The sequence below is a fragment of the Gorilla gorilla genome, chromosome 12 (genome assembly GCF_029281585.2).
Source record: "Gorilla gorilla gorilla isolate KB3781 chromosome 12, NHGRI_mGorGor1-v2.1_pri, whole genome shotgun sequence".
NCBI classification, from domain to species: Eukaryota; Metazoa; Chordata; class Mammalia; order Primates; family Hominidae; genus Gorilla; species Gorilla gorilla.
Window position 1 is genome coordinate 110,517,525 of NC_073236.2, and position 27,463 is coordinate 110,544,987.

A 27,463-nucleotide genomic window follows, 5' to 3' on the forward strand; every position below is an offset into this window, starting at 1 on the left:
TAATCACAGAAAATCCACCACCCACCCTGCCAGAAAGATTGTCTGGCAAGTTTGTGGAGTGGAAAACCCCCACTGGGATCCCCTCCTGTGGTCTCTTCTCTAATTCTAAGTGATTCCTGGAATGCCAGCACCATCCACACACTCTCCCCTCTCACTTCCCCTGCCCAGAATTCAGCTGGGTCCCTCCCCACAGCTCCCTGGTGAGGGATGCTCAGCAGATGCTGGAGGAGGAGGTGGCTTGCATGGGACCTAATCCAAAATTTAGAGAAACAGAAAGAGGAAATTCAGGATTCTCAGGGTCACTACTCTTGATTAGAAGTCTTCTCTCGCTTGATTTTCTTCTTTCTTTCTTTTTTTTTTTTTTTCTGGTCTGGATAATCAGTGTTTTTTCCTTTAAAAAGAAGAAAAAAACCACTGATGCATCTTCTATATATTTTTTATACAAACCAGAGCAAAGAAGAATCCCTCTTAGACAATACTACTGGGACCAATTGTTGTTTGGGAATCAACTTAGATCCTTATATATTTTATTTTAATTTGCAACTTCTAAATGCATGTTAATTCACCAGTGCTTGAGGTAGGGCCAAATTAGTGTGGTGTGGTCTGTTGATTAGAGTTCCTCATTGTCTTTCTCATAAATTACATTCATAACACCTCATCCATGATGTTCAGTCTCCATTTCCTTAAAATGGAAATAATTTTAAAATACTTGTGAAGTAATCTGAAGGCTCTCTGGAGACTTTCTGGGTTTTTAAGATTTGTTTCCTGATCTTTCTGTTGCCCCATTCACACCTAATTCAACAGTAATTATTTGTGGTGACTCACCAGCTACCAGTCTTTCCAAAGTATTCAAATGTTCTCCTGCCTATTTCATCCACTTAATGAGTACAGCTGGCATAAACTGTTTTAGAAACTGTAGGAGCAGAAAGGTGTGTCACTTTTCCTCACCCATCACAAGGGTCACTCTGGACACTCCTAGGACAAAAGACAGGAAAGCAAGAGGAAAGCAAAACAAATTTGTTTAATTAAAGTTTTACGTTACTTGGGAGCCTTCAGAAATGAAGACCCAATGTCTTTGTTTGGTTGGATGAAGAGTGAGCCATTGCAGAAGGGGATGGGACAGAAAGGGGATGATCCAGTGGTGACAGACTGAGGGGGAAACCTAGCAAGCCTGTGGGTTCAGATTCTCCTTGGCCTCTCTGTCTAACATTTCTTCCTCCTGGGTGTGGAGCAGGACCCCTATGGAATGAAGGTCTTCAAGGCAGCAGGGAGGGAATAACCATTCTAGTTTTATGGCTTGCTCCAGGGGAGAGGGGTGCTAGTTCCTATGACTGATTTTGGGGAAGAGGACTTCTGGTTTCTACAACTCACTTCAAGGGAGAAAGAGGGGCGAGAGACAGGAGGGGAAGAGAAGGTCAGACAGAACTTGCTTCTGAGGCCCTTCCAATGTCCTTCAATTCAAAGGACTCAGCATTGCCAAGGGGCCATACTTTTGGGTATCATGTTCTGAGTCTGACGGAATAAGCATAACTGACTCTCAGTGGGTGTAGAACTCAAATGATGGGAGTAGGGGGTCTAGGGGTACTAAAGAATAACCTTGAGCACTCAGTTACCTTGAACACTTAGTAACCTTGGGCATTCAGTGACCTTGAGCATTCAGTGACCTTGAACACTCAGTGACCTTGAGCATTCAGTGACCCTGAACATGCAGTAACCTTGGACACTCAGTGACCTTGAGCATTCAGTGACCTTGAACATTCAGTGACCTTGAACTTTGAGTGATCTTAAACACAGTAACCTTAAATACTCAGTAACCTTGAACATTGAACCTCAGTAACATTGAACATTCACTGACATTTAACACTCAGTAACCTTGACCACTCAGCAACCTTGAACATTCAGAGGGCACAGGGTATTTCATGGCATGTAAAATGTAGAGCTTGTGCTAATCCAGCAAGCAAATTAGTCACACGAAGGCCAGTTAAGAACATTTCTACTACTGTTTTTCTTACAACTGTGGTTATGATCAGTCTACGCCTACTCCTCCCCATCCCGATTGCAATGATTTAGAGGCTAAGTCTGTAGAGGTAGACTCTTCGTCTCCTACTTTCTGGCCTGGTACACAGAATGAAAAAAAAATGCTCAGCCAGGGCCAGGGTGGACATCAGCCCCCCACAAGCCTGCATATTCCAATCCAGATTCTGAAGATGCAGAGGTCGAGTAGAAAAGGAATAAGGTAGCCTGAGGCAACACTGAAAGGGGCCAAAGTATCTACAGGATGCACCCTTTGCTAGTATGCTGTTCTTCAAGCACGACCCACCTCTGACCCACCAAAAGCTCTTCTAAAAAGTGAGTTACTTGCATTTGGCATACATCCAAACCTATGTGCATTATAGTAGGAAGTGCCAGAGTTTTGAAGATAGTCTTGAGTTCACGTTGCCTCCTAGTACTTACTACATGAACCAGCTGTGTCAGCTCTCTGAGCCTCAATTTTCTCTCTTATAAAATGGGGATGATGATATGTTTCATGCATTTGTTAGGAAAATTAAATAAGATTTTCATATTTAATGGAAGGAGTCCTGAAACCTTTATGTCTGGAATGGGAGGCTCTTCTCCAAAACCCCCAAATCCCACCACACAGTCAATCTCTTATTTCACCTTCTTATAAGATCATCAGCCACACTGGATTTAGGAGAGAAAAGAAACACTAGCATAATAATAACAACAGCATCCGCTAATGCTTATTGAGTGCAAACTACATACATGCCCACATATCTCAACCCATGTGATCTTCACAATACCCCTTTATGAGTCAATTAGTATTCCCACTTCTTAATTACAAAATTCAGGCACAGAGAGGTTAGGTTAGGTAGCTGGCCTAAGGTCACACAGCCAATAAAAGGCAGAATTGAGACTATAAAACTCTCAGTAGGTGTGGAACTCAAGTGATGAGAGCAGGAGGTCCAGGGGCCTGAGGTCACACAGCCAATAAAAGTCTGGCTGCTTAATTATTATATTTCTCTTGAAAGAAGGAAAGGAAAAGGGAGGGAGGAATAGAAGCAAGAAAGAGAGGAGGGAGACAGGGAGGGAGGGAACAAGGGAGGAGAGAAAAAAAGGGGAAGTTAGAAGAAGCTCAAAAGAAGCTAGGAGGCCGAGTACGGTGGCTTATGGCTGTAACCCCAAAGGAGGCACTTTGGGAGGCCAAGGTGGGCAGATCACCTGAGGTCAGGAGTTTAAGACCAACCTGGCCAACATGGGGAAACCCCATCTTGACTAAAAATACAAAAATTAGCTGGGCTGTAACCCCAAAGGAGGCACTTTGGGAGGCCAAGGTGGGCGGATCACCTGAGGTCAGGAGTTTAAGACCAACCTGGCCAACATGGGGAAACCCCATCTTGACTAAAAATACAAAAATTAGCTGGGCATGATGGCGCACACCTGTAATCCCAGCTACTTGGGAGGTTGAGTCACGAGAATCGCTTGAGCCAGGAGGCGGAGGTTGCAGTGAGCCAAGATCGTGCCACTGCACTCCAGCCTGGGTGACAGAGTGACACTCCACACCACCACCCCCCCCCCCCCCCCCAAAAAAAAGAGGCTAGGAAAAGGAGCTCAGGACCATTTATGTTGTCTTTGTTCCGAAACATGAGAAAATAATTAAGGAAATGCAGTTTGGAACATCTTCTATGCCTCTACCCCAGGAAGGCTAGCCTACCTTCCAGATCCCAGTCACCCACATAACATCTCTGATGAAATGAAAACTGCTTTACAGCTGACAATGCTAAGGTCTCAACAAGCAGGCCTGCAGCCCCAGGGAACCCAGCCCTGCCTTGGCCCCCGCTACAGAGCCTGGAGCCCCCTTAGCCTCAGAGCAGCTCTTCTCCACGCTGGGCCATTGGGAGCTAGATCCCCTTTCAACCTGAAACCTCTTCCTATCACAGCTGATCCTCTTCAGAGCACATTCATCTAACTTGTGGGAAAGTATGAAGGGCAAGTGAATAACAAAGCCAAGGCTACTTGGATAAAAGACTCCATGCCACATGCCATGTGTAATTATTATTACAGAAAATTAATAAGCAACAAAGGACCTCACACTAAAATTTACATTGATCTAGCATTTTTCCCCTGCTATCTCCCATAAAAATGCTTTAAATGCAGGCTGATTTAATGGAAACAGTAAAAAATTGTGCTGAATGGTTTATATTTGCTACAGAATTACTACAAAGTATATTTTAAGGAAAATTTGAAAGTTATGTGTTTTTTTTCCCTGTAGGATAAGATTAGAGAGAGAGGTTCAATTGGTTTTCTTTTTTCCCCCTTTCTTTCTGTATTGATCCAGACAAACTCCCACAGGCTCAGTTCTTTGTTTCTAACAAATCTTTACACCTTCACACCTTGTCCAGACACGTGTCAAGAGAGATTCTTAGCAAAGACACATGTGGAGGAATGCCAGCAGTGTGGCTTGAGTCTTGACAGGGTTATGCTTGATAATAATCTTCACCACGTGACTGTGTTCTGTGTGACAGGGACTTGGCTGGTTATCTAATTTATGCGGCTTTTGTCATTGTCGATCTCACCCGTGAGTTTGGCCATCCCAGCTAGGAGCTCAGTCACCATCTGAATGACTTGGTGCTCATGACCAGCACAGGACATGAGGATAGGCACATCTTGTAGCTTCAGGTCCCCTGCCACGTTCATCAGAGCCAGAAATAGAAACAAAGCCTCGGAAAAACAGTTTCTAACCTCAGGGAGCTTAAATGGCAGAATAAAATGGTGTTCTAAAGATTATAGAGGCATGCCAACCTGCATTTAAAACTCAGTTATAAGCAGTGCATATAGTAGACCTTTAATAAGTTTTAACTCTTGTTGGTCATATTATTAATGCTGCTGTAGGTAGTATCCATATTGACTTGGTCCAAGCCCACCTTGCACTGGAGAGAACATTTATGCAACAGATGGTAACTGTCATAGTTGAGAACTCAGGTATCCTCCAGGTCTCAATTACGTAATTCTCCGGTTCCTTCTGATTCGCTCTTGGCAAATGGAGGCCAAGAGTTATGTGATGAGCTATGCAGTAATAATGCAACCGCCAAAGTTCCCCAGTCTTTGCGTTTCTCCTAACAGGGAAGGCGTCATTATCATGTGAATAGATGACAGCTAGTGTTCATGAATTGACACGAACGTTTGGATTAACTCAGCTCCACTGCAATACAAATTTTGACCAAGAGTGTCAGAAACTTGTCTGATTTAACAGAAATATGTTCATTTGTCCTCTCAGTCAACAAATATTTTTTGAGTGTCTACGATGTATAAGGCATTGGAGACATGTGATGAATGATCCACCATTCTGGCATTAAGGAGGTGGGAAGGCAAGACACAGAAGTCATCCTTCCTGTAGAGGCCAATGAAAAACATTGGCACCCGCAAGATTGGACCACCTGTTCTCCAAACACACACTGTCTATGTGGCCTCTGCTCATGTGCTCATGCCAGTCTCTCTTTCTGCATTTCTGCATTGCCCTTTTCCTAATTCCTGACCCCTCTTCACAACCCATCCTCAAGTTACTCCTATCCTGACCACCCATTTGGAGACATCACTTTGGCCTCGGCTTCCATAGCATATGGTGCCTACACCTCTCACTCGCCTCTTGTATGCTACCATTCACTAAAAATCTTGGTACATATGTTTATTCTTTCTCACCAGTCTGTAAGCTCCTTGAGAACAAGGCTAAATCCTAAACACTTCGCATCCCTAGAGCATCCAATACTTTAGCTAGTGTGTAACAATGCACCAGTAAATATCTGAGAAATGGAATGCAACTCAACAAATGCTAACCAAGAACTAGACACAAAGCATCTTTTCATGTCCTACAGGAAGATGCAAAGGTAAAGAAGAAGCTTTTACTCTAAGTGAGATGGGGCCTTTGGAGGATTCTGAGAGGAGTGGTGATCTGCTATCATAGTCAAATCCTAATACATCTTGTTGTAGGGATGTTCTAACATAATTTCTTGGGGTTGTATTTAACATATAAAGATGCATTTAACCAAGTTTTTCTTTATTTAAACAAATGTGATGGCTGCTACTCATAAATTGCAGTACCTTTCTCACCCTCTTTTACTATATTCCTTTCTCCTTTGACGCTCATAAATGAATTGAGATGCAGATATTTGCAAGGACCAGTGTCATTCCACGAAGAAAGCAGTGGTTTCCATAGGAATAGCTCCGCTTATGGAGCTCCTACTGTGTGCTAAGAATTATTACTCTGCATGCGTCCTTCTCAAAAATCCTTACAACAATACAGCAAGTTAGGCATTATGACCTCCATCTTAAAAATAGGGAAACTGGAGCTCAGAGGAGTTAAATCATTTCCTAAGGTCGTAGCTTAGGGTGGTGGATGGTGGAGCTGAGAGCTGAATCTAGGCCTTGCCTTGCTACACTGCAGCAGCTAAAACCATCTCAGAAAGGCATTCCTTTGAAAAGTATGTAGGGTTTGAGGGCACACTTAAGGGAGCCAGCCCTATGTCAACATGATGCCCATCGGGATATTGCACAGAAGCAAAGTATGACATGTTCCCTGTCTTGTCAACTGCCACTCATGGTCCTCACGTGTTGTCATAAAATGTCCCTTCATTCTGGGCTTAAAATAACTTGGCGTCTTTGCCCTCCTGAGTCACAGCTGCCAACCTTTCAATCTCATCAGCGGCTTGCCTTGTATCAGATGTGCCAGACAGTTTTCTTTAAACATATAGAGCTAAGCTGGTAGGGAGCCGTGGGAGCCTTAGAAATTCTTTTTGTTTCCATGTCAGAGCTTCTTATGATTTTTTTGTAGATTTTTCTGACAATGTATTTCACTATCTGGCTGGTGTGTCTATCCTGATAACCCAAATTGATGATGCCTCCAGCAATGCTAAGTAGACATATTCTTCTCTATCTCTGAGATTTTAGGGAAATGAAATGCAATTGACTGTATAGACTGATCCATATGTTGCATTGTCTCTTGTGCTTGCAGTCTTGGAGCAATAATATGCTTTATTTTAATCTTAAGGCTGCAGGTAACTCAATGTGTGACCTTGAGCAAGACTTCACTTCTCCAAGGAGAGCGAAACTGAGTCTTTTTGCAGAAATAAATCTGCGATTCTGTGATTAATCATTCTCCTTCCACCTCTGTGGGATATTATTTGTCCATTGGAGATTTCAGGGCTTTCATAAAATGTTTTATTACTAGGACTCCTGCAATCAGCTAGGGAAGTATAGATATCAGATCAATAAGGGCCCTTAGGGAACTTTTAATTCAATGCCTGCATTTTGCTAATGAGGAAACTAAAACCCAAAGAGGTGCAGGGACTTGCCCAAGCCCACGCAAATCCACGACTGGAATCCAGGACTCAGCTCCCAATTCAGTGGCCTTTCTATATATCTCTTCTAGCCTGTAGGTCAGAAATGGACCCTGATATTCACAAGCCAACCCTCCTGCTTTTTTTGATGGACTCTAACATACTCATTATAATATAGGCACTCTGCAAAAATGGCTGGTCCGTGTTTTTCTCAGAAAATTCATGCAAAGTTGGAGGCAGAATACAATTGATCAGAAAACATCCAACATTTCAGGCATTTTTGGAGAGAAGTGCCTTATTCAAAGTCATCAGGCAAATGAGGGGCAGAGCCAGAACTGGAACCAGAGAGCTCCAGAGAGACACGGGGAAGATAATGGATTGTGACAAGCTGTCCATACAGTCCTCTGACTTCCTAAAGTCCAGATGGACACCCCACACTGTCACATTGATTGATGGAAGCGCCAGTGATAAGACAGTCACAAATCCCCAACACATGGAACCAGCTGTACGTTTGTCTCCAGGAGGCTCTAGGTCAGAACATAACCTTCCCTTCTGCAAGCCTAAGTAGAATTGCCACCAGCCGAAGGGACAAAAGCAGGACCCTAATAGGCTCATTCTGTGACCACTTGGGTGTAAGCAAAGAAAATGGAGGCAGACCAAGAAGAGAGTTTAGATTTGTTTTTCACTGGGTTTTTGGCGGTCTCTTAAACAAATCTGACCCTAGATATAAGCTTGCCCTTTTCTAGTCCCAACTTCCCTGGATATAAAATACATGTTTGGCAACTGCTCTGAAAGTTATTAAAGTTGCAGCAGTAAACTATGGGAGGCCAGAGAATTTCAGACAAAAGTTATTGCATCGGTAACTCAGAAACTAATTCCTAAAACTCTTGACACATTTATCCAGAGGGCTAGTGCCAATATAGAAATGGAAATCATTGTCAAGGGCCACTGTGTACCTGGAATTAAAATCCATCATTTCTCAGAGCAGAGAGCTATGATTTTGGCAGAATATGAATACTCCTGCCTTTCACCACTGTCTTTCCTCAAAAATAGGTCCTTTATTTTTCAGAAGAACAAGACAAATTCGGCTCTTTTTGTCTTTTTGTTTATCTCCTTAAGAACCCCTTGTTTACATGTTCTTCTCAAATATTGCTTTCTTTGACAGTCCCTCATTTAAACCGAAAGCCCTCCTTTTCCTTCAATTGCACCAGTTTTATTGTGGATGGAAATCCTGCTGGGTACAGTAACAGAGAACAAACTTTACAGCAGCAATAATCCCTTCTACAGCATCTATTGTGGGGAAACTCAATACACTTTTATTAAATGGCTGAAGAATTGGCTTCAGTGATCTGAATTAACTACAGAGAGAAAAGATAAGGAAGAAGACTACCTCCTTCATTCAGCAGACACCCACTGCATGCCAGAGACCAGAGACATAAAGCTACCAGCCAGGAGCACCGCATTGAAAGAGATGGTGGATGGCCTTAGGCGATGCCTTCATCACCAAAAGTTAGCAAAGGCAGAAAAGATTTGGTGGGAATTAGTGTTAGCAAGCGCATGCAGAAATGGGCCCCCGATTTACTGTGGCAGGATTGACGATATGCCTAAATGTGCACACATTTTGACTCTGATTCTAAGAATTTGTCCTTAGGCCGTATTTAGATAAGTACACAGAGTTAGCTTTGGCATAATCATGATCAAGAAAAAATCAGAAGCAATGCACAGGTCATTAAAAATGCAATCATTAAAATGATAATGTAATCTATATTGTCTTGTGACATACCTTCAAGTGAGAAAGTGCAACCACAGAGTATGTGCACTATGGTCTCATTCATGAAAAATTAAAATGGATTAAAATGGACAGGTTGGGCTTGATGCAGTGGCTCACACCTGCAATCTCAGCACTTTGGGAGGCTGAGGCAGGTGGATGGCTTGAATCCAGGAATTGGAGACCAGCCTGGGTAACACAGTGAGACCCTGTCTCTGCAAAAACATGCAAAAATTATCCAGGTGTGGTGGCTCACAGCTGTAGTCCCAGCTACTCAGGAGGCTGAGGTAGGAGGATCACCTAACCCTGGGGAGGTCAAGCCTGCAGTGAGCTGTGATCACACCACTGCACTCCAGTCTGGACGATACAGCAAGACCCTGTCTCAAGACAAAAAAAAAAAAAAAAAACAACCTGACAGGTTGTTCCCTTAGGTGGTGACTATGGTTATTGCTGGACAATGGTATTCTAGGTGACTTTTACTTTCCGTTATCAGCCTTTCTGAATAGTTGGATTTTCAATGCTTTTTATTTTTTACAGTGAGCATCACTTTATATTTAGGGGGTGGAAATGTTTTAAAAAATTTATTTAATGGAAAGCTAGTTTTTGCCTTAATCCTTTACCACTTGTACTGCCATACCAAAGCCCAACCTACTAGTAAAAAAAAAAAATGTGAAATATTGTGATGATTTCATAGATGTATAAATAAGCCAAAACCCACCATCAAATCATACACTTTTTTTTTTTTTTGAGACAGAGTCTGCATTGCCAGGCTGGAATGCAGTGGCGATCTCTGCTCACTGCAACCTCCACCTCCCTGGTTCAAGTGATTCTCCTGCCTCATCCTCCCTAGTAGCTGGGACTACAGGTGTGCACCACCACACCCAGCTATTTTTTGTATTTTTAGTAGAGACAGGGTTTCACTATGTGGGGCAGGATGGTTTCAATCTCTTGACCTCATGATCCGCCCACCTTGGCCTCCCAAAGTGACACTTTTTGTACATGTAATTTATTATACATCAATTATACCTCAATAAAATTGTTTTTAAGGAAAGAAAATATGAAATAATCTAGGTAATTTTTATTTTCCACACAAACCACTCAAAATAAGTAGGTAAATAAATCCACACACACACACACACTCGCAGACATTTATGAATCAATGCTGGAAAGTGAATTCGATGGTCCAATCAGTGACAGGAGGCTATTTCAAGAGGTTAATAGCATGAGCAAGGTGTAAAAGTGTTCATTTAATTGATTCTCTATTCTCTGACAGTGTCAGTATCCTTGATTATAGGTGGGTGCCGAGCTCACCATTTCACCTGCTTCCGTCTTTTTCTGTTGGCACTTTTTGCAAAGTCCACGTCAGTCTTAGGTACCTTTTACCCCAAAATACATGCTTTGGTGCACTTAATTTTCCTGCAGTAAATAAATAGTTCTTACTAGCTTCCGTCTTAAGTAACTGTAGAACAAACCTGAGGGTTCTGAGACTTTCTATCAGATAAAATTCTGAAAACCAATCATTCTTTCTAGAGATAATTTTGAATAGAGTGATACATGTTTTGAAGACATTTCCTTGAGTCTACTTACTGGCAGGTTTTCTCAACTATATATATTCTTTCTTGTGATACTAGCTACTCAAATAGTCCAAAGAGCTGCATTTGCTTTAAACAGAATATGACAAAAGGAATGCCAGTGGTGAGACTGGGTTCGTGAATTGGATCTCTAAGTTTGTTGGACTAAAAGAAAATAAGTATTTGCGTGTTGCTGTCAGAGTCACTGTCCTCAGTGCCACTTCGAGTCCCATCTCTTGGTGCCCATGAAGAACGTGAGCCCTGAATTCCCTGCAAGGACATGACCCTGTCCACATGTTAGGCCTAATTCTCATATCTGTTTCTCTATGCTTTTCTCCTCTGCGTTCCAATGCAACCAGTTGGACAGTGCTCCAGGGAAGAATCGGGCGCCCAGACAACCCGTTTCGAGTGGCCCTGGAATACGTCTCCAGTGGAAACCGCAGCTTGTCTGCAGTGGACTTCTTTGCCCTGAAGAACTGCAGTGAAGGTATCTGAATCTGGCTTTCCCACGCTCCTTGGTAGCCTATTGTGTTAGATGTGTCAATAACCTGCAACCATGTTTGGCTGGGAATGTGCACACTTATGAAGAAAAGTCTAGAGTGGGCTGGGTGCTGTGGCTCACAGCTGTAATCCCAGCACTTTGGGAGGCCGAGAAGGGTGGATCACTTGAGGTCAAGAGTTCAAGACCAGCCTGGCCAACATGGCAAAACCCTGTCTCTACTAAAATTACTAAAATTACAAAAATTAGCCTGGTGTGGTGATGTGCACCTGTAATCCCAACTACTTGGGAGGCTGAAGCAAGAGAATTGCTTGAACCCAGGAGACAGAGGTCACAGCGAGCCAAGATTGTACCATTGCACTCCAGCCTGGGTAACAGAGTGAAACCCTGTCTCAAAAAAAAAAAACGTCTAGAGTGTTTTAGGGGCTAGTTCTAAATGATACCAGGTGATCCATATCCCAGATAATCAATTTCAAAGAGCTGGTATAAAATTATATCTACCTTGAGAACACATAGGCACATAGAAGGGAACAGCAGACATTGGGGCCTAACGGAGGGTGGAGAGGGAAGGGTGGGAGGGAGGAGGGAGAGGATCAGGGGCCCAAGAATGAAGCGTGGACCCAGAGGAAGCCTGAGGCACTCCCAGACCTAAATTCTCAATTTAGGCTATTCCTGAATAACTTTGAAGGTCCATGTCCCACAGTCATCTGTCCCATGTACAGGCCTGGATTTGAACTTTGTGCCTCTGGGAAGTGGTGTGTGAAAGAGATTCTCTTAGGGAGGAAGCCCTAGTGACCCCTCACCAACCCAGCTTCTTTTGCCCCTGTGGCTTTTCATTTATTGCTGGCTTTGCAGGAAATTTTATAGTGTATTTTGTTTTCATTGTTTAATCAAAACTGGTTTATGTGTGGGGAAAAGAAAAATCACCATAATGTGATAGATTGAACCACAGTTCAAGTTGAAAAGGTGGTTAACCTATGATATGAGGCAATGTATAAGAAACATGTGGTTTGGGAGCAAGCCAGGAGCTTGTACAAATGTTTCCGCACTCATGAACTTGAAGATTTGTGAATGTCTCTGGACATTATCAGTCCTCACAGATGTCAAGGATCTATGTACCATACAAAAGGAGGCCATCTGTTGAAATGGAACCAGTTAACAAGAATGTGACAGGGAGAAAGTATCAATTCCCAGAATGTTCTCATTTGATCATCATTAGGAAAAAGGAATAAGAAACTGGAAAAAGTCCTGATATCAGGCCCACTACAAATACTCCCGCAAAAATTTCTTGACCTGAAAAAAATTCTTTGCATGTTAAAATCAAGGCTCTCAAGCTATAGATGTTTTCTCCCTTGCCCTGCAACTCCCTCTCACCTAAAAACATTCATCCCCCATAGCCTGTGTTGCATTCGCGGTGAGTCTGTTCCAGAGACCCGTTCCTGTCTGCTTTTCTATCTTTACAAAACCAATAGAGTTGACCTCCCTAAAATCTCTCTAATGATCCAGAAAGTCTCCGCTGGCAGGGCACCCTCTTAGAGGAGGGAGAAGATGAGTCTTCCTCTGATTCCCTAGAGAAAGTGGCTTGGCCCAGATACCTGGGGAAGTTCTCATGGTCCAGCTTCCTTCTTTCAGTGGCTCTAGCTCCAAGAACAGATGGTCTCCATGAGGAGGCAAATGTTCTCTGTGTTTCTTCTCTGGATCAGATCACCTGTGGTCAACAAGGGATGTGGAGGGATTGATTGATACGGATGTGTAAGGCAGAGAATAGTGAAGAACAAGGTGATCTCAGTGTTTGCTTAGAACTTCTAAATTTCCTTCCCATAGAAGACAAATTCAGGTGTGCATCAGTAGGCATAGACAAATTGCAGACATAAGAATCATCCTAAAATTACACTCATATTTAAAGGGAAGGGGTTACTTTAAAGGCATACTCAATGTCTATTCGATGTAGGCAAATGTCTGTGTTTTCTGGGGTCATTGCTTTGGTTAAGCCAGAAGAAGAGGGGATAAAAGGAGAAAAATGGTGTCTTTGAAGGAGGTGAATAGGGCTGGCGACATTACTGGCCAGGACTGTAGGAAGGTCTGCAGGATGCCTGGTCTATATTTCTGATAAGAACTTGGTCCCTTCATCATGAGGCACAGATAGAGCACAAGGGGAAACACAACTGTAGAACTCCACAGCTCTTCCTTGGCCCACAGCAGAGATGTGCCATTTTAGTTCATCTGGAGAAGCCTCAAGGAGACATGGGACAATTCTCCCCGCATTGGAGACAATATCTATCTGTGGGTGTCATCAAGACAGAGGCCATGCCTGTATCCTCTCTACATCCTTACACTTATCACAGTGTGTGACACTAGGTAGGTGCTCAGTTCATCTCAGTTGATATGGACTAATAGCAAAAAGCTAACACTGACAGAGCACTCACCATGCGCAAAGCCAAGTGTCAATGCCTTTATGTGTTACATCATGCAAGCTTTACGATAATGCTGTAAAGCAGGGACTAGTATCCTCATTTTACAGATGGGGAAACTGAGCTCACAGAAGTTTCAAAACTTGCCAGGGTCATTCAGTTAGTGAAAAGTAGAGTCAAACTCGATCCCAAGTTGATCTGATGACAAAGCCAGTGTTTCTGTCCACTACACTCTACTGCCTTTGTGGAAGAGGCTGAGGTTTCATTTATTTCCTGAAAACCTTAGCATCTTCTTTGACTCTTCCTGTTCCTCTTACCACTACACCCAAATTGCCAGAACCTTTACCTCTAGACTTGCTTTTGTCTGTATTCTATCTGTCTCTGTCTAGATACTTGATATGGTTTGGATTTGTGTCTTCCCCTTCCCACCAAATTTCATGTTGAATTATAATCCTCAGTGTTGGAGGAGGGGGCGGGTGGGTAATTGGATCATGGAGGAGGATCTCCCTCTTGCTATTCTCGTGATAGTGAGTGAGTTCTCATAAGATCTGGATGTTTAAAAGTGTGCAGTGGGCCAGGCACGGTGGCCAATGCCTATAATCCCAACACTTTGTGAGGCTGAGGTGGGCGGATTACCTGAGGTCGGGAGTTCAAGACCAGCCTGACCAACATGGAGAAACCCCGTCTCTACTAAAAAAACAAAAAACAAACAAACAAAAATTAGCCAGGCGTGGTGGCACATGCCTGTAATCCCAACTACTCAGGAGGCTGAGGCAGGAGAATCGCTTGAACCTGGGAGGCAGAGGTTGTGGTGAGCCAAGATGGCGCCATTGCACTCCAGCCTGGGCAACAAGAGTGAAACTCCGTCTCAAAAGACAAAAACAAAAACAAAAGTGTGCAGCAGCCAGGCAAGGTGGTCAAGAGATCAAGACCATCCTGGCCAACATGGTGAAACCCTGTCTCTACTAAAAATACAAAATACAAAATACAAAAATTAGCTGGGCGTGGTTGTGGGCGGCTGTAGTCCCAGCTCCCCGGGAGGCTGAGGCAGGAGAATCACTTGAACCCAGGAGGCAGAGGTTACAGTAAGCTGAGATCGCACCACTGCACTCCAGCCTGGTGACAGAGTGAGACTCTGTCTTAAAAAAAAAAAAAAATAGCGTGCAGCACCTTCCTCATTGCTCTTTTCCTCCTGCTTTAGCCGTGTAGGATGTGCCTGCTTCCCTTTTGCCTTCTACCACGATTGCAAGTTTCCTAAGGCCTCCCCAGCCATGCTTCCTGTACAGCCTGTAGAACCATGAGCCAATTAATCCTCTTTCCTTTATAAATTACCCAGTCTCAGGTATTTCTTTACAGCAGTGTGAGAATGGACTAACACAATACTACTGTTGCTGTCTCTTGGATATACCCTTCTGACTTCATATTCCCAGCTGTGTGTCTTATTCTTTCTATATTCTTCATATACGCAGACTTGAATTTTGGCAGCAGCCAACTGGTCTCCCTGATACCATTCCATCTTCCACACGTTGCCAGATAAATCTCCTCAATATTACTCCTTCTTTTGTGGTGCTTTCATGTGACATAGGTCATTTCTTATTGCCTCCCACATCAGAAAATAATAGAATAAGGGGCCTAGACTGGACCACCTTACTCATTTCCTGGGGCCAGGAAATGTCATTTGCAGCCACAGAAATTCTCCTTGGAAGACTTTATTCTCTACATCTAAATTTAGTAGGTGTTTTATAATTGTTTCCCATTTAATCACTTTGGGATCCTAACTTGAAGTTGAAGACCTTGTCTTACATTTCTTTTATTTCTCCAGGGAGCAGCTAGCATGGTGCTAAACACACAGAAAACACCACACGAATACACGTTGACTGATTGGTTAATCAATCAATTGATAAATGCTGCACCTTCTTTTATAGCTTTGGGCTATTACCCTACTACTTCCAAAAGAAAGTAGCTGTAAGTAGAAATGGCTTGGAAGAGATTTTTCACTGAAAGGCCAGTGAAAGAGCAGCTTACAATCAGCACAGACAAGAGAGACATCAGCCCCCAGAGACACCCATGTCTGGGCTCCCAGGGAACCCTTAGCCCATTCACAAAAACCTTTCTTGAGCAGACAACCCAGAGCAATAGGATCACGCAGGACACTCACCGGGACCCCTCAGGTTCAGAGGTGCCTACAGCAACACATACGTCAGAATGGGAAAGACTAGCTTCTTGAAAGGGATTTGAAAAGGACCAGTGTGCCAGGCGTGGTGGCTCATGCCTGTAATTCCAGCACTTTGGGAGGCCAAGGTGGGTGGATCACCTGAGGTCAGGAGTTCGAGACCAGCCTGGCCAACATGGTGAAACCCCATCTTTACTAAAAATACAAAAAAAGTAGCCAGGCATGGTGGCACGCACCTGTGGTCTCAGCTACTTGGGAGGCTGAGGCAGAAGATTGAACCCGGGAGGCAGAGGTTGCAGTGAGCTGAGATGGCAACACTGCACTCCAGCCTGGGCGACAGAGCAAGACTCTGTCAAAAAAAAAAAAAAAAAAAAAAAAGGAAAGAAAGAAAAGAAAGAGAGGGAGGGAGGGGAGGGGAGGGGAGGGGAGGATCAGCATGGCCCTGAACAGCTCCTAAAAATGCACAGCATTGCAAACCCTCATCTAGCTCTTCCATGCACTAGGCCCTGTTCTAAGCATGGTACGTATATTAACTCATTCAATCCTTACAACAATGCTATGAAGTATGTAATATTATTCTTATCATTATTATTCCCATTATTATGGATAGAGAAATCAAGGCATGGAGACCTAAGTAATTTCCTCAAAGTTACACAGCTGGTATTGAAATGGAGGCCATCTGGCTCCAAAATCCATGTTCTTAGCTACCACACCTCGCTGTTTGCACAGAAGATCTCTGCTGGAAGGGACACCAGAAATATCTAATCTGTCTCCCTTGCCATGTAGAAATTGAATGAACAAAGACCCAATGATTTTCCTTGAAATGTGATACACTAAATTACTGACCAGCCCAAGGTGCTTTCTGCCTCCACCTTATGGTTGTCAAGTTCTCAGTTTTTCTAAGAAATCAATTCAGTATTTCCCTTTCCCAGCTCAGATTGTTCAGAGGCAGTTGAAATGGACCACTGCCACTAGCCAATATGAAGACAAAGAGCTGCAAAGGAGCTCCCCCATGAAAAACAAGGAAATGTAGATAGCTCCTGTGTGAGCCTACATGCATTTTATAGCAGGCCACTATATCTCCTCTTCTCTTTCATGAACCTACAAAAACACATCTGAGGTTTCCCAGGCCACAGCCACATTCAGCTCACTAACAGATTTCTCAAAAGAAGTAATCTTCTTGGTTCCTTACTCTACTGAGATAATTTCATACACATTGCTTCTGATTCATTCATTAGAGAGGATGTCATAACCTTCACCTTACCCGTGAGAAGTTATTTCTCTAACTTCTCTGGCTCAGGAAGGTGAAGGAATCCAAAGTGTCAAATGCAGTCCCATTATTATGGATACCTTGAAACACATGTCCCCAAAGAGTTTGAGATGCACAAATACCATTTTTTAACTTCTCCGGGGCTAAAATGAGGGTGTTTGAACTCAACCCGTGGTCTTCAAACCTTTTCTAGAGCCTGAAGCCTTAATTAAAACAAAGTCTTATATGGAAGCCCAGTATATAAAATGATACAAGTACAGCTGTCTTTGGGGGCACCTAGAACCCACCTGTTCCAGAGCCCTTGACATTCCCCCTCAATGGGGCTTCATGAAATACATTTTAAGAACCACTGGACAGTCTGATTCTAAGCTCTCTCTTTTTTTTTTTTTTTTTTTTGAAATATAGTCTCACTCTGTTGCCCAGGCTGGAGTACAGTGGCGCCATCTCAGCTCACTGCAACCTCTGCCTCCTGGGTTCAAGGAATTCTCCTGCCTCAGGCTCCTGAGTAGCTGGGATTACAGGCGCGAGCCACCATGCCTGGCTAATTTTTGTATTTTCAGTAGAGACGGGGTTTCACCATGTTGGTCAGGCTGGTCTCGAACTCCTGACCTCGTGATCTGCCCACCCTGGCCTCCCAAGTGCTGGGATTACAGGTGTGAGCCACCGCGCCCGGCCTCAGCTCTCCTATTAACTCCAGTTTTTATGGTCTGGTCCTAGATGTTACACTTATTTAAAATATGAAAACCAAAAATAGGTATATTAACTGTATCTTATTTAAAAAATTAGGGCTTAGCACAAGGCTATTAGACTTTGAATATGGGCCATTTTCACAAGGCAAGTTCTTGTCCAGGTGGGTTCTGGCTTTGTGGTACTGGATGTGTAGCTAGTATAAATATTTCCAGGAAAAAATGGGTAGCATCCTGTAACCTTGTCCCCCTCTCTCTCCTTCTTCTCCACCAAAGACAATGTTGGGCAATGGAGGATATCTTTCTTAGCCTGAAAGGGGACAAGAGGAAACTAAAGAAGCTGAACAAATAGATTCAAATCTTTGGCCAGCCATGTGGAACCAATCAACATCTAGAGTAGGCTCCAAAATCCAGCTGGGTAAATGAGAGATTACTTCATGGGCTCCTAGCAGCCTGGCCCAAACTGGGCATTTTCTCTTCCAACAGCAAGCAACGCCTCAGCAGGATCCTCCGTCTGTGCTTGTAAAATGTAGATCACAGTGGCACTCTGTCTTGGGGCTGCCAGCAGAAAACTCTGTATGTAGCAGGCTCAGCTATCCATCCATCCATGCATCCACTCATCTATGCCACAGACAGTTTCTGAGCAAGTACTAAACTGGGTACATGCTAACATTAATATAAAATAGTTGTTTCTGTCTTAGGACTGAATTTTGGTGTGGTTGCTTTAACATTTCCATTCTACTTTACATAGAACTATTTCTTAAAGGGCATCTTTGAGTTATATTTAATTTGCACCCTAACCCTAACCCTAAGGGTTGTAAGGGTTTGTGCAAAGTAAGTGCAAATCTTACGAAGAGTTTGTAAGAGTTAAAGAAAGAGGAAAGAAACACAAAATGTGGCTCAATGGTTAAAAACAGATTTATTTTAGAGAAAATAAACCTGAGAGGGGCTTCTGGCCAATTTTGGTCAGGAAAGCTTTCTCTTACAGACTAAGAGTATATATTGGTTTTACGGTGAGCAGGCTTATCACAAGCTTGGAATGTTTCTGTGTGGGGGAGAAGTTTATGGGGGGTTGGAATTTCTCTGGACGGAGGAGAGGTAATCTTGGGGCTGACATCTTTCCGGCCAGAGGGAGACTATCTCGGGGCTAGCATGTCTGTGGTTGGGGAGGAGTTTGGAATGTTTCTGGTCAGAGATGTTATTTGTGGTTTATGGTCATGCTGACCTTGGCCATTAGGCTGATGTCCTTTGGATTTAGATGGTTTTTGATTAAGAGGAACTTTAGGATAAGGTGCTTGTCCAAGATGGCAGTGCTCCTCCTCTGTCAGTACTGAATAGGTGTTCCATTCCTGGAGATGTCTTCCTCCAAAGTAGTTCCAACATTCCTTTCTCAGAAAGACCACAGAATGAGCACTGAACCAGAATCAGAAAACCTGGATTTAAGTCTCCTTCCTACCTCTTACTTGCCATAGACTAGCCATCACACTTCAAATCATTAAAGATTTCCCTCATAACTGGAACATAGATTGGGTTTTTGGGGTTTTTTTGTCATTTAAAATAGAGATAGGCCGGGCGCAGTGGCTCACACCCGTAATCCCAGCACTTTGGGAGGCTGAGGCGGGCAGATTACGAGGTCAGGAGATCAAGACCATCCGGGCCAACATGAGGAAACCCTGTCTCTACTGAAATACAAAGAATTAGCTAAGCGTGGTGGTGGGCACCTGTAGTCCCAGCTACTTGGGGGGCTGAGGCAGGAGAATGGCGTGAACCCGGGAGGCAGAGCTTGCAGTGAGCCGAGATGGTGCCACTGCACTCCAGCCTGGGAGACAGCAAGACTCCGTCTCAAAAAAATAAATAAATAAAAATAAAAATAAAATAAAATAGGGATAACAACATGTCAGTAGTTGTCTCAAAATTGACCTCATGCTGAGGGTCAGTGAGAAGGTGGCTGTGGAGGTGCCTTGTAAATGATGCCATGAGCTACTTAACCTCTCTGGGCCTCACCTCGCCTGAAGCCTTTGAGAACTAACCTGCCTCCTTGCTGGTGCTGTTTCTCATGAAGAAGTTACCATTCACAGAAACAAACTGGCTCCTCTGAGGCCTCCTGCAGAGCTTTGTGATGTTAATTATTGACCTAATGCCAAGAGGGTGATGAGAGCCACACACTGCCAACCTGGGGAGGTGCCACCACCTGGAGCAGTCACTTCAGGGCACTCAATCAGCCGTGCAATGGTGGGCTCTATTGCTTGGAAGTGATCACCAAGGAGAAATCGCAGTCACGACCTTAGTATCCTCACTTAGTTCTAGTGCCTATCTCCAGGTGGATGTTCAACTCCATTTTAAAAACGCTCTCCTTCTAAACTCCCTATTTCCAAAATCTCCTGCCCTTAACTTACCATGGACTGAACCATTTAAAAGATAAGCATGAAAATTATGATTTCATCAGCCACTGAGATCTGCTTGCATTTCTCAAATGTCCCTCCCCAGCTCAAGCTTTGGTTCCATCTGCGCCCCCTGCAGCGCACCCTCCACGTTTCAAAGACCTGCACATCTTTCAAATCCCAGCTTAAATAGTATTTTCTCTAAGTTTCCACTCAGAATTGTTTCCATGTATATCTATTTCAGAACCGTCTACTTCTTTCCAGTTATTTATGTGTCTCACTCAATAGATGCTAAGTTCCTAAAATCAAAGACTGTCTTTTTTTAAAATCTCTGTATCCCAATTAGCAGTGAAGTGCTTTTTTTTTTTCATGGCAAGCACTCAATAAAGGTCTGCTTATTCCAATGTAGGAGAAAGATTAGAGGCTTTAGAATCAGACTCAATGAATTTGGATGCCAGCTCCATCACTCACCACCTTTCTGAGCTTGGAAAAGTTTCCTAAATCTATGAGTTTTCATTTTCTCATCAGGAAATACATAATTATAGGTTTTTTGGGAAATTAAAACAGATGTTGCGTGCAGAGCTCCTAGCACAATGCTTGGCACAATATGTATTCTCATCCTCTCTCTGGCATCCCTTGACTAAGCTGAATCTCCTAATTCTGGAACCAGAGCTGAATAATTCTGCACAACTATCCTGGGGTATGTTTACAGGTTCACATCCGCCTTTTGCCTTTCCATCTGCGCCTTGCCTGAGCCAGTATGCAAAGGGAAAATTTACCTCTTTTCCAGCAGAGATTCTGACAGCCCAGACTTGCTTTCTGATTGCAAAGGCAGCTGCTTCTCTTGCCTCCTAAGACCTATGCTCTTATGCCTGATAAAGTCATTTTTTTACCTTGGTGACTGGGTGCACAGAGTCCTTTGTGCCACACAAAGGAGTAATCCTGCTTAATTCTGTAGAGGTAGTTGGAGGCAGGAGAGAGGTCTTTTCAAATGCCTGTCACACTGCCTCGCTTGAGGAAGACTGGAATCCAAAACAGTCAGGCCAAAGCAGGTGGAACCAGGAAGGAAATTCGCTGGTCTTTCCTTTCTCCACCAGTGCCTAGCTACTGTTGGCAAAGAAGTTCTTACTTTGGAATGGCTTATCCATAATTATTAATAAAGCCAATTTTAAAATGCCCCATGAAGTGCTTAGAAACAATGCCTGCTTGGGCAACTATTTTAAATATTCGATCATTGGAACTTGCCCAGAAATGGGGGCAGACACAAAGGTTTTTAAATATAAATAAATAAAGAATGAGTGTGCCGAGGTCATTGTACTCCCAGAAGAAAATTACTTTCAAATTACAACTACATAAAGGAAATAATTGAAAAGATTAATCACACTAAAATAATTGGTCTATTTTACAAGTAATTTGGAGCAATACTCAGTCATTGACATCAATGTCTGGTAGTAAAATAGTAATGAATTTCATTCTCTGACTAATGTATTTATTTTATTAATGGTAATAAATGGTGTTGTTACCGCTTATAAATATTTCATAACTTTTAATTCATTAAAATGTTCAATGAATTTCCAAAAGTATTTATTAGTTTTACATCATCCTTAGTATTCAATGTGCAATTGCCACTCTGCCTGGGTAATTAAAAATATTATTGTTTTGGGTAATGGGACTCCCTTTGAATGTGAAGGATTAGGCTCCAGTTATTAATGAGACGGATGCTCCAGCTGGTGATGGGGAAGGGGCTTGGGAAGATGTTTTCTCTTTAGGTTGCTAAGAGCTCTCTGGAATCGTTCCTTAAAAAAAATGTGGCTGTGAAGCAAACAGGGTGGACCCAGAAAAATTAATTCCAGATGTGATCAGAGAAATGTCACTTTAGACATTGGTTCCAGTTCACCACCTGTCCCACACCATCTCCGTCTTCCTGAAACAACTGACAGCAGGATTCAAACTTTCCAACCTCACCTCTATCTCTGTTTTATTCTCCAACATTAGAGGTCATAAGGAGTGAAATGGCCAAAAAGATGCAACAGAAAGAAAAGCAAGGGATACAGCATCATGGACAGTGGAAAGAAGATATAGGACTTGGAGAAGAAAAACGTGGACTTGAATCCTGAGTCATTTGGGTGCTACATGTCCATTACATCCTGTGGTACCAGATAATTCACATGTGAAATGAAGACAGTGACACCTATCCCTGGGTCCATGTGAGGATTAAATGGGATACTGTGTGCCTCACCTGACACAGTGCCTGGAACCTAGTGGAAAATCAAACTGGGTTAGCTCTACCATTCCCTGTGTCCAAATTGCAGATCATGGTATTGTTGGCCCAGTGGCCTTGGCAGCTCTTCATTAACTAACAATTGATACAAACAATTGGTATGAGCCATCAAGAAAAACTGGACCAACAGTGAACTAGTACAACTCAGGATCGGTGAAGTGAAATGGTATCCCCTGGAAGAAGGACTAGATGACTCAGCTCTCAGCACCTTACCCTGTAGGTCTGAGATTCAGCTCACTGTAGTACTTCCAGAGCCTCTCCATACAGGAGGCTAAAGGCATTTGGCTGTGGACAGGTTGAGAGGTACCAACAGGTGGGTTGGGGTAAACTGGGGCCAGCACTCACACTTAGATGTTTGCACCTGCAGGATGTGTAGCAATGCTCCCAAAGCATGCAAACCCAAAGAATCAGTGTGGCTCACCTTTCAAGAGCTTCAGTTTTACCAAAAGATTGGAGTGGAGGAATATTTTTTAATTTAAACTAGCATGGCTATGTATTGAGTTCCAATGCAAACTGCACGCAAATGTTAAGATAAAGCATCGAAGACCTTCCCTGCTCATAGTGATTACCCATACTCTGAGTGGTGGCTTTACTCTTCTTTGCCATTTGGGACACATCAGAGGGGACAATAGTAAGGCATCACTCCAGGGTGGACAGAGGAACATGAGGAGGAGGTGCAGCCAGGCCTGAGATCACCAGCTGGAGAGGAGAGCCAGGGAGTAGTGTGTCTTCTCAGTGCAAGCTATTGGCAGGTGCAACAGTGGGCAGGATCCTGAGGTGACACCAGAGACTAGCAGGGGGTCCAATCTCCCAAATCAGGCAGAGAAGGGCTCAGTTTCTAAACTGACGTACCAAGTCAGAACCAAACCCACCAAACATTAGATGTAAAAGTCTCTTGTGCATTGGCCTAAAGTATCATAAATGTCCCCAAGGACAGAATTGATCTGTTGATTTGTTTTGTTTGTTTGGTGGGGTAGGGTGGGGTAGGGTGAGGTGGGGAGAGGTAAGCAAGGACTGAACCTTTAGCTGAAGATCCTGGAGACATTTTACTTCCTCCCTACCCAGACCCCTGGACAGAGCTCCTCACACCAGGATCTGTGGGAAGCTCACGCTGAAGTCTTCCAGAGTGAAGGACTTTGTGCAGGGAGTACGGGAGCCTTTTGCTAGCCGAAGGGCATAGCCTAGGAGTACCAGAAAGTGTACTGCTGGGATTTGATGATGGTTCTCTTTTTATTCTGGTTATTTTAAAGTTGTGGCATTTTCTGTCTTCAAGTTATGCTGAGAGCACGGTTTTTGTGGAACTTTATTTTGCCCTTCTGGTTGAGATTTGTTTGGGGAGGAAACATTGGCAGACAGTTGCTGGGCAGCGGCCCAGAAGGCCCCTCAATGCACAATTTGCAAACCATAGAGCAAATGGTCTCGGAGATCCCTACTTCCCTCAGCTCCAACAATTATGGAGTTCTATGATCAGCATTTGGGTGGATATAAAGTCTTTCAGCTTTTGCTGCTTCTGCTTCTTCCTTTAGCTCTTAGCCAGCATTTCGTATCTACAAAACGATTAACAAACATTAACTAATTTCCCCCCATTAATCATTTATATCACTGGTAGCTCAGAGTCTTATCATTTCCTTCAAGAACACAGGTGCAATATCCTGTCTGGATCCCAAGTCTCACGTCTAGGGGATGATGGGCCAACATGGCAGCCCTGGATCCTCCTGAGCTCACAGGGGAAGTGGGCCAGAAGATGGGCACGGGCTCTGTGAGGCTACAACCCCACTAGGATGCCTTTCTGCTCTAATTAACAGGAAGGGCCAGCCACATGGCCAGCCAATGGTAGCTAAGAGGCAATAAGCTTTAATTAGAAGCTTCTTCCTGGAAACTCACATGGTCATAATAAGTCTGTGGTCTTAAAAGGCCCAGAGAGGTTGAATGCCTCAACTCTCTTTTGCTTTTATGAGCTGATCCTTTCAATCGTTTGTGAAATTTAAATATAATGAAAATATTGGCTCTGGACAAGGGCCCTGATTATCTCCTCCTTGCTACAGGGACAGGCAGCCCAAGTGTAAGGTCAGGAAGGCAGCCTGTTTTCTTCCCATCCTAGGCTGTCTGTAAGATTTATGATTCAGAAACACACCACAGGTGTGTGAATAAGCTGCCATGGCTGGGACCAACCACAGAACTCTCCCTTGGAGGGGGCCAGTTTGTCTCGGGGAGGACTAGACAGGGAACAAGCCCTCTGCACACCACTACCCAGAGATCCAGGAGAACAAGTGAGAATAGCTCAAAGCCTCTGTCCTGAGGACTTGGGCTTATGAGTGTATGAAGGTGGGGTGCAAAATTTCTTGAACTACATGATTTGAATTAGAAGAGAAAGCAGAAAGTGACAGGAAGAAGTGGTCCCTGTTTTCCTCCTTGTCTTACCATCACAGGATCGATGTCTTTCTTTCTTGTTAGTGCACGGACACAAACTCATGCTCGCTCCCTGCACACTCTCTCCCCGAGAGATCCACTGTGCACGTGTGTCAACTAATGCATGAGGGCTGTCTTCTTGTCCACCCCCTGCCATTCTTCCACTGATGTGGCCTTTTTCTCCATTCCATTCTTCCTGTTCCTTATCTGTGGCTGTATGTAATGCAAAAGCAGGTGCTCGACTCAGAATCATATCATTTATTTATTCCGTGTGATCATAAATAAATAAATGCAGACAGATCATTTTCCATCTCAACTGTTTGACAGCTCATGGACAGCCTTCCCCTGCATCTCCCCAGCCTCAGCCTCTTCTGTGTGCCTCTCCACACTCCAGATATCTTTGTCTTTTTGCTTGTCTATTAATTCATTCTCACTTCTCAACTTTCTTCCTTTCCTTCTGTGAAGGGAAGAAACCTGGGCCGTGGAATTGCCTGTCTGATCCATGTGCCCAGCTCCATTATCGGTGAAGCCTGCTGTGCTCTTGCTCCAGGCACAGGCCTGAGGCTGTATATCCATGGACAAGGTGGCTGAAATGGTTGGATTGGCTACACTGGGGCCCAGCTCCAGGGCATACACAGATGGAATATTCTTCTCTTTTCATCCTTACTCTAAGCAAAGATCCTCTGATGATCTCTCTTCCCTTTCCCCTTCTGCTATTTCTCTTCCTTTTCCTTCAAGTGCCTGTCATTTTCTCATTAGGAGACCAATACACACACACACACACACACACACACACACATACACACACAAATATGCACGTGTGCACACACACACAACCAGCAAGGAGGCATTTGAATGTGGTGATCCTAAAGAGGACCTCAGGGGCAAGGCTGAGGTCTTTAATTAGAGATTGAGGTCTTATCCAAGGCCTAGTGCCAGTCACATGGCAAAAGCAAGGCTCTAGGTAGATAAGAAGGTCCAGCATTTTCCTGTGAGTGTCAAGAAGTTAAATTGGAGCTAAGATTGCAGTCTCTGCATGGGAAGAGACTGGAAAGCAGGGTCTTGAGAAGAGTCTTTTCTCTTCTGGGGTCGGCAAAGCACAGAGCCTTAAATTCATGGCGAGTGCTGGAGGTTTTTTGATGTATGTTTGTTTGTTTGTTTGTTTTGCCCTTGTCTTTTCCTAGTCTCCAGTAAAATTATATTGAACATTCCAGCTTATCTTGGTTGTACTCCCAGAGTTTTGACTAGGCTTTTGCCAGAGTTTTAAAGGGTTTAAATATCACCCCTGAGAACAGATGGATGATGGCAGTAGTGATCTATGGGATACTCCAAACAAATGCCAAGTCTCAGAAAAAAGAGGAGGAAGACAGGGAAGAAAAGAGGGAGAAAGGGAGAAAAAGGCTATGAGGTCTTACCACTTCCCACTCTATGAAGTTCTCCTTTTGTGCCCAACCTGGAAGTTCTGAGCTTGTATTAAGGAAAGTGAAATTTCCCTACCTGATATATTCTCTATCAGACATATAAACTGGTCTGTCCATTTCCCCACCACCTGGTAATTTGATTTTACAACAAGAAGCCCTGCTTTGAGAACCAAGGCAGGAGACTTTACTAGAGAATTCAAATTCTTTGGATTTTTGAAAATTTTATTTGCATACTCATGTTATTATATTACCTGGTGCAACATCACCAGAAATTCCACTGACATATGAGGGGCTACTGCCCCTCATCACCGAGCGTTGCTTTTCAGAGATGAAAAAAATTAGAAAGGAAGTCACACAGCCACCATTTGACAAGTTATTTTGTGGGGTGTAGAATTCCTCCCACTGTATCCCCATCACAGCCCTTGGTTCTGGCACACAGGCAATCTCATTCCATATGATATGAGGAGCAACCCAGTGTTCTGTCTGCAAAGCTCTGGCAAGCTCAAGCAAGGCTTCCCATTACCCAGGTGGGTCATCCAAGTGCCACAGCCTATTTGACTTTAGCGTCTGTTATTTTTCCCTCCTGCTAAACACTAAGCCATCCCCTTTATCTCCACATCCCTGGTGTTTGGCTCAAAGCCTGGGACAAAATGGAGGCTCCATGAATTTTTGTAAAATGTTGAACGAGTGAATGAAAAAGTGAGTCAAAATGGTGTGGCACGGGAAACTATAAACACAAAGCTGAGTAGGAAATTGAGATCAGTAGCTAGAAAATGTAAATAAGGCAAATAATATTTCAGATGATTTCAGAGATTCATTTAATCACTTTACATAGGCATTCAACTTTGTAATTATAGGCAAAGACAAATAAGCCAAGTAGCATAAGCTTAGATTCTAGATTCTCCCCTGCCAATATAATAACAGCAATGACAATAATAACAATAATAATAAATTGCAAGAATGGGCCCTTCAATACACAACATCTAGAAACTCCTTCCCTAGGTCCCGAGCACTGCCAGCACTACTCAGGGAGCTGATCAATTATGTACGCACCCCAGCATGAGTTGCTTAAGGTGTAACTTTGCCACTGCTCTGAGGATCTTACAATGGAACAGAAGAATTTGCTATATCCTGTCACCTCTCTTGCCCCCTGGGGTTTCAGTTGACTATAAAGTTTTGTACTGTTGAAACTCACAAGAGTCATATAATTTAACATCTGGAAAGGATCTAAAGTATTTCTTTGTCTTCCTTCCTCCCTCATT

The 27,463-nt window shown here is 43.5% G+C and overlaps 1 protein-coding gene across 1 annotated transcript in view; it reads left to right on the plus strand.

Annotated features, from left to right (window-relative positions):
* ALK (ALK receptor tyrosine kinase) overlaps nucleotides 1-27,463 on the plus strand; it is a 738,088-nt gene that overhangs the window by 533,240 nt on the left and 177,385 nt on the right. Inside the window, exon 5 of the mRNA XM_019021235.4 lies at nucleotides 11,030-11,157. Within this exon, the coding sequence (XP_018876780.4) occupies nucleotides 11,030-11,157 (128 nt within the window). The remainder of the gene's footprint in view (nucleotides 1-11,029; nucleotides 11,158-27,463) is intronic.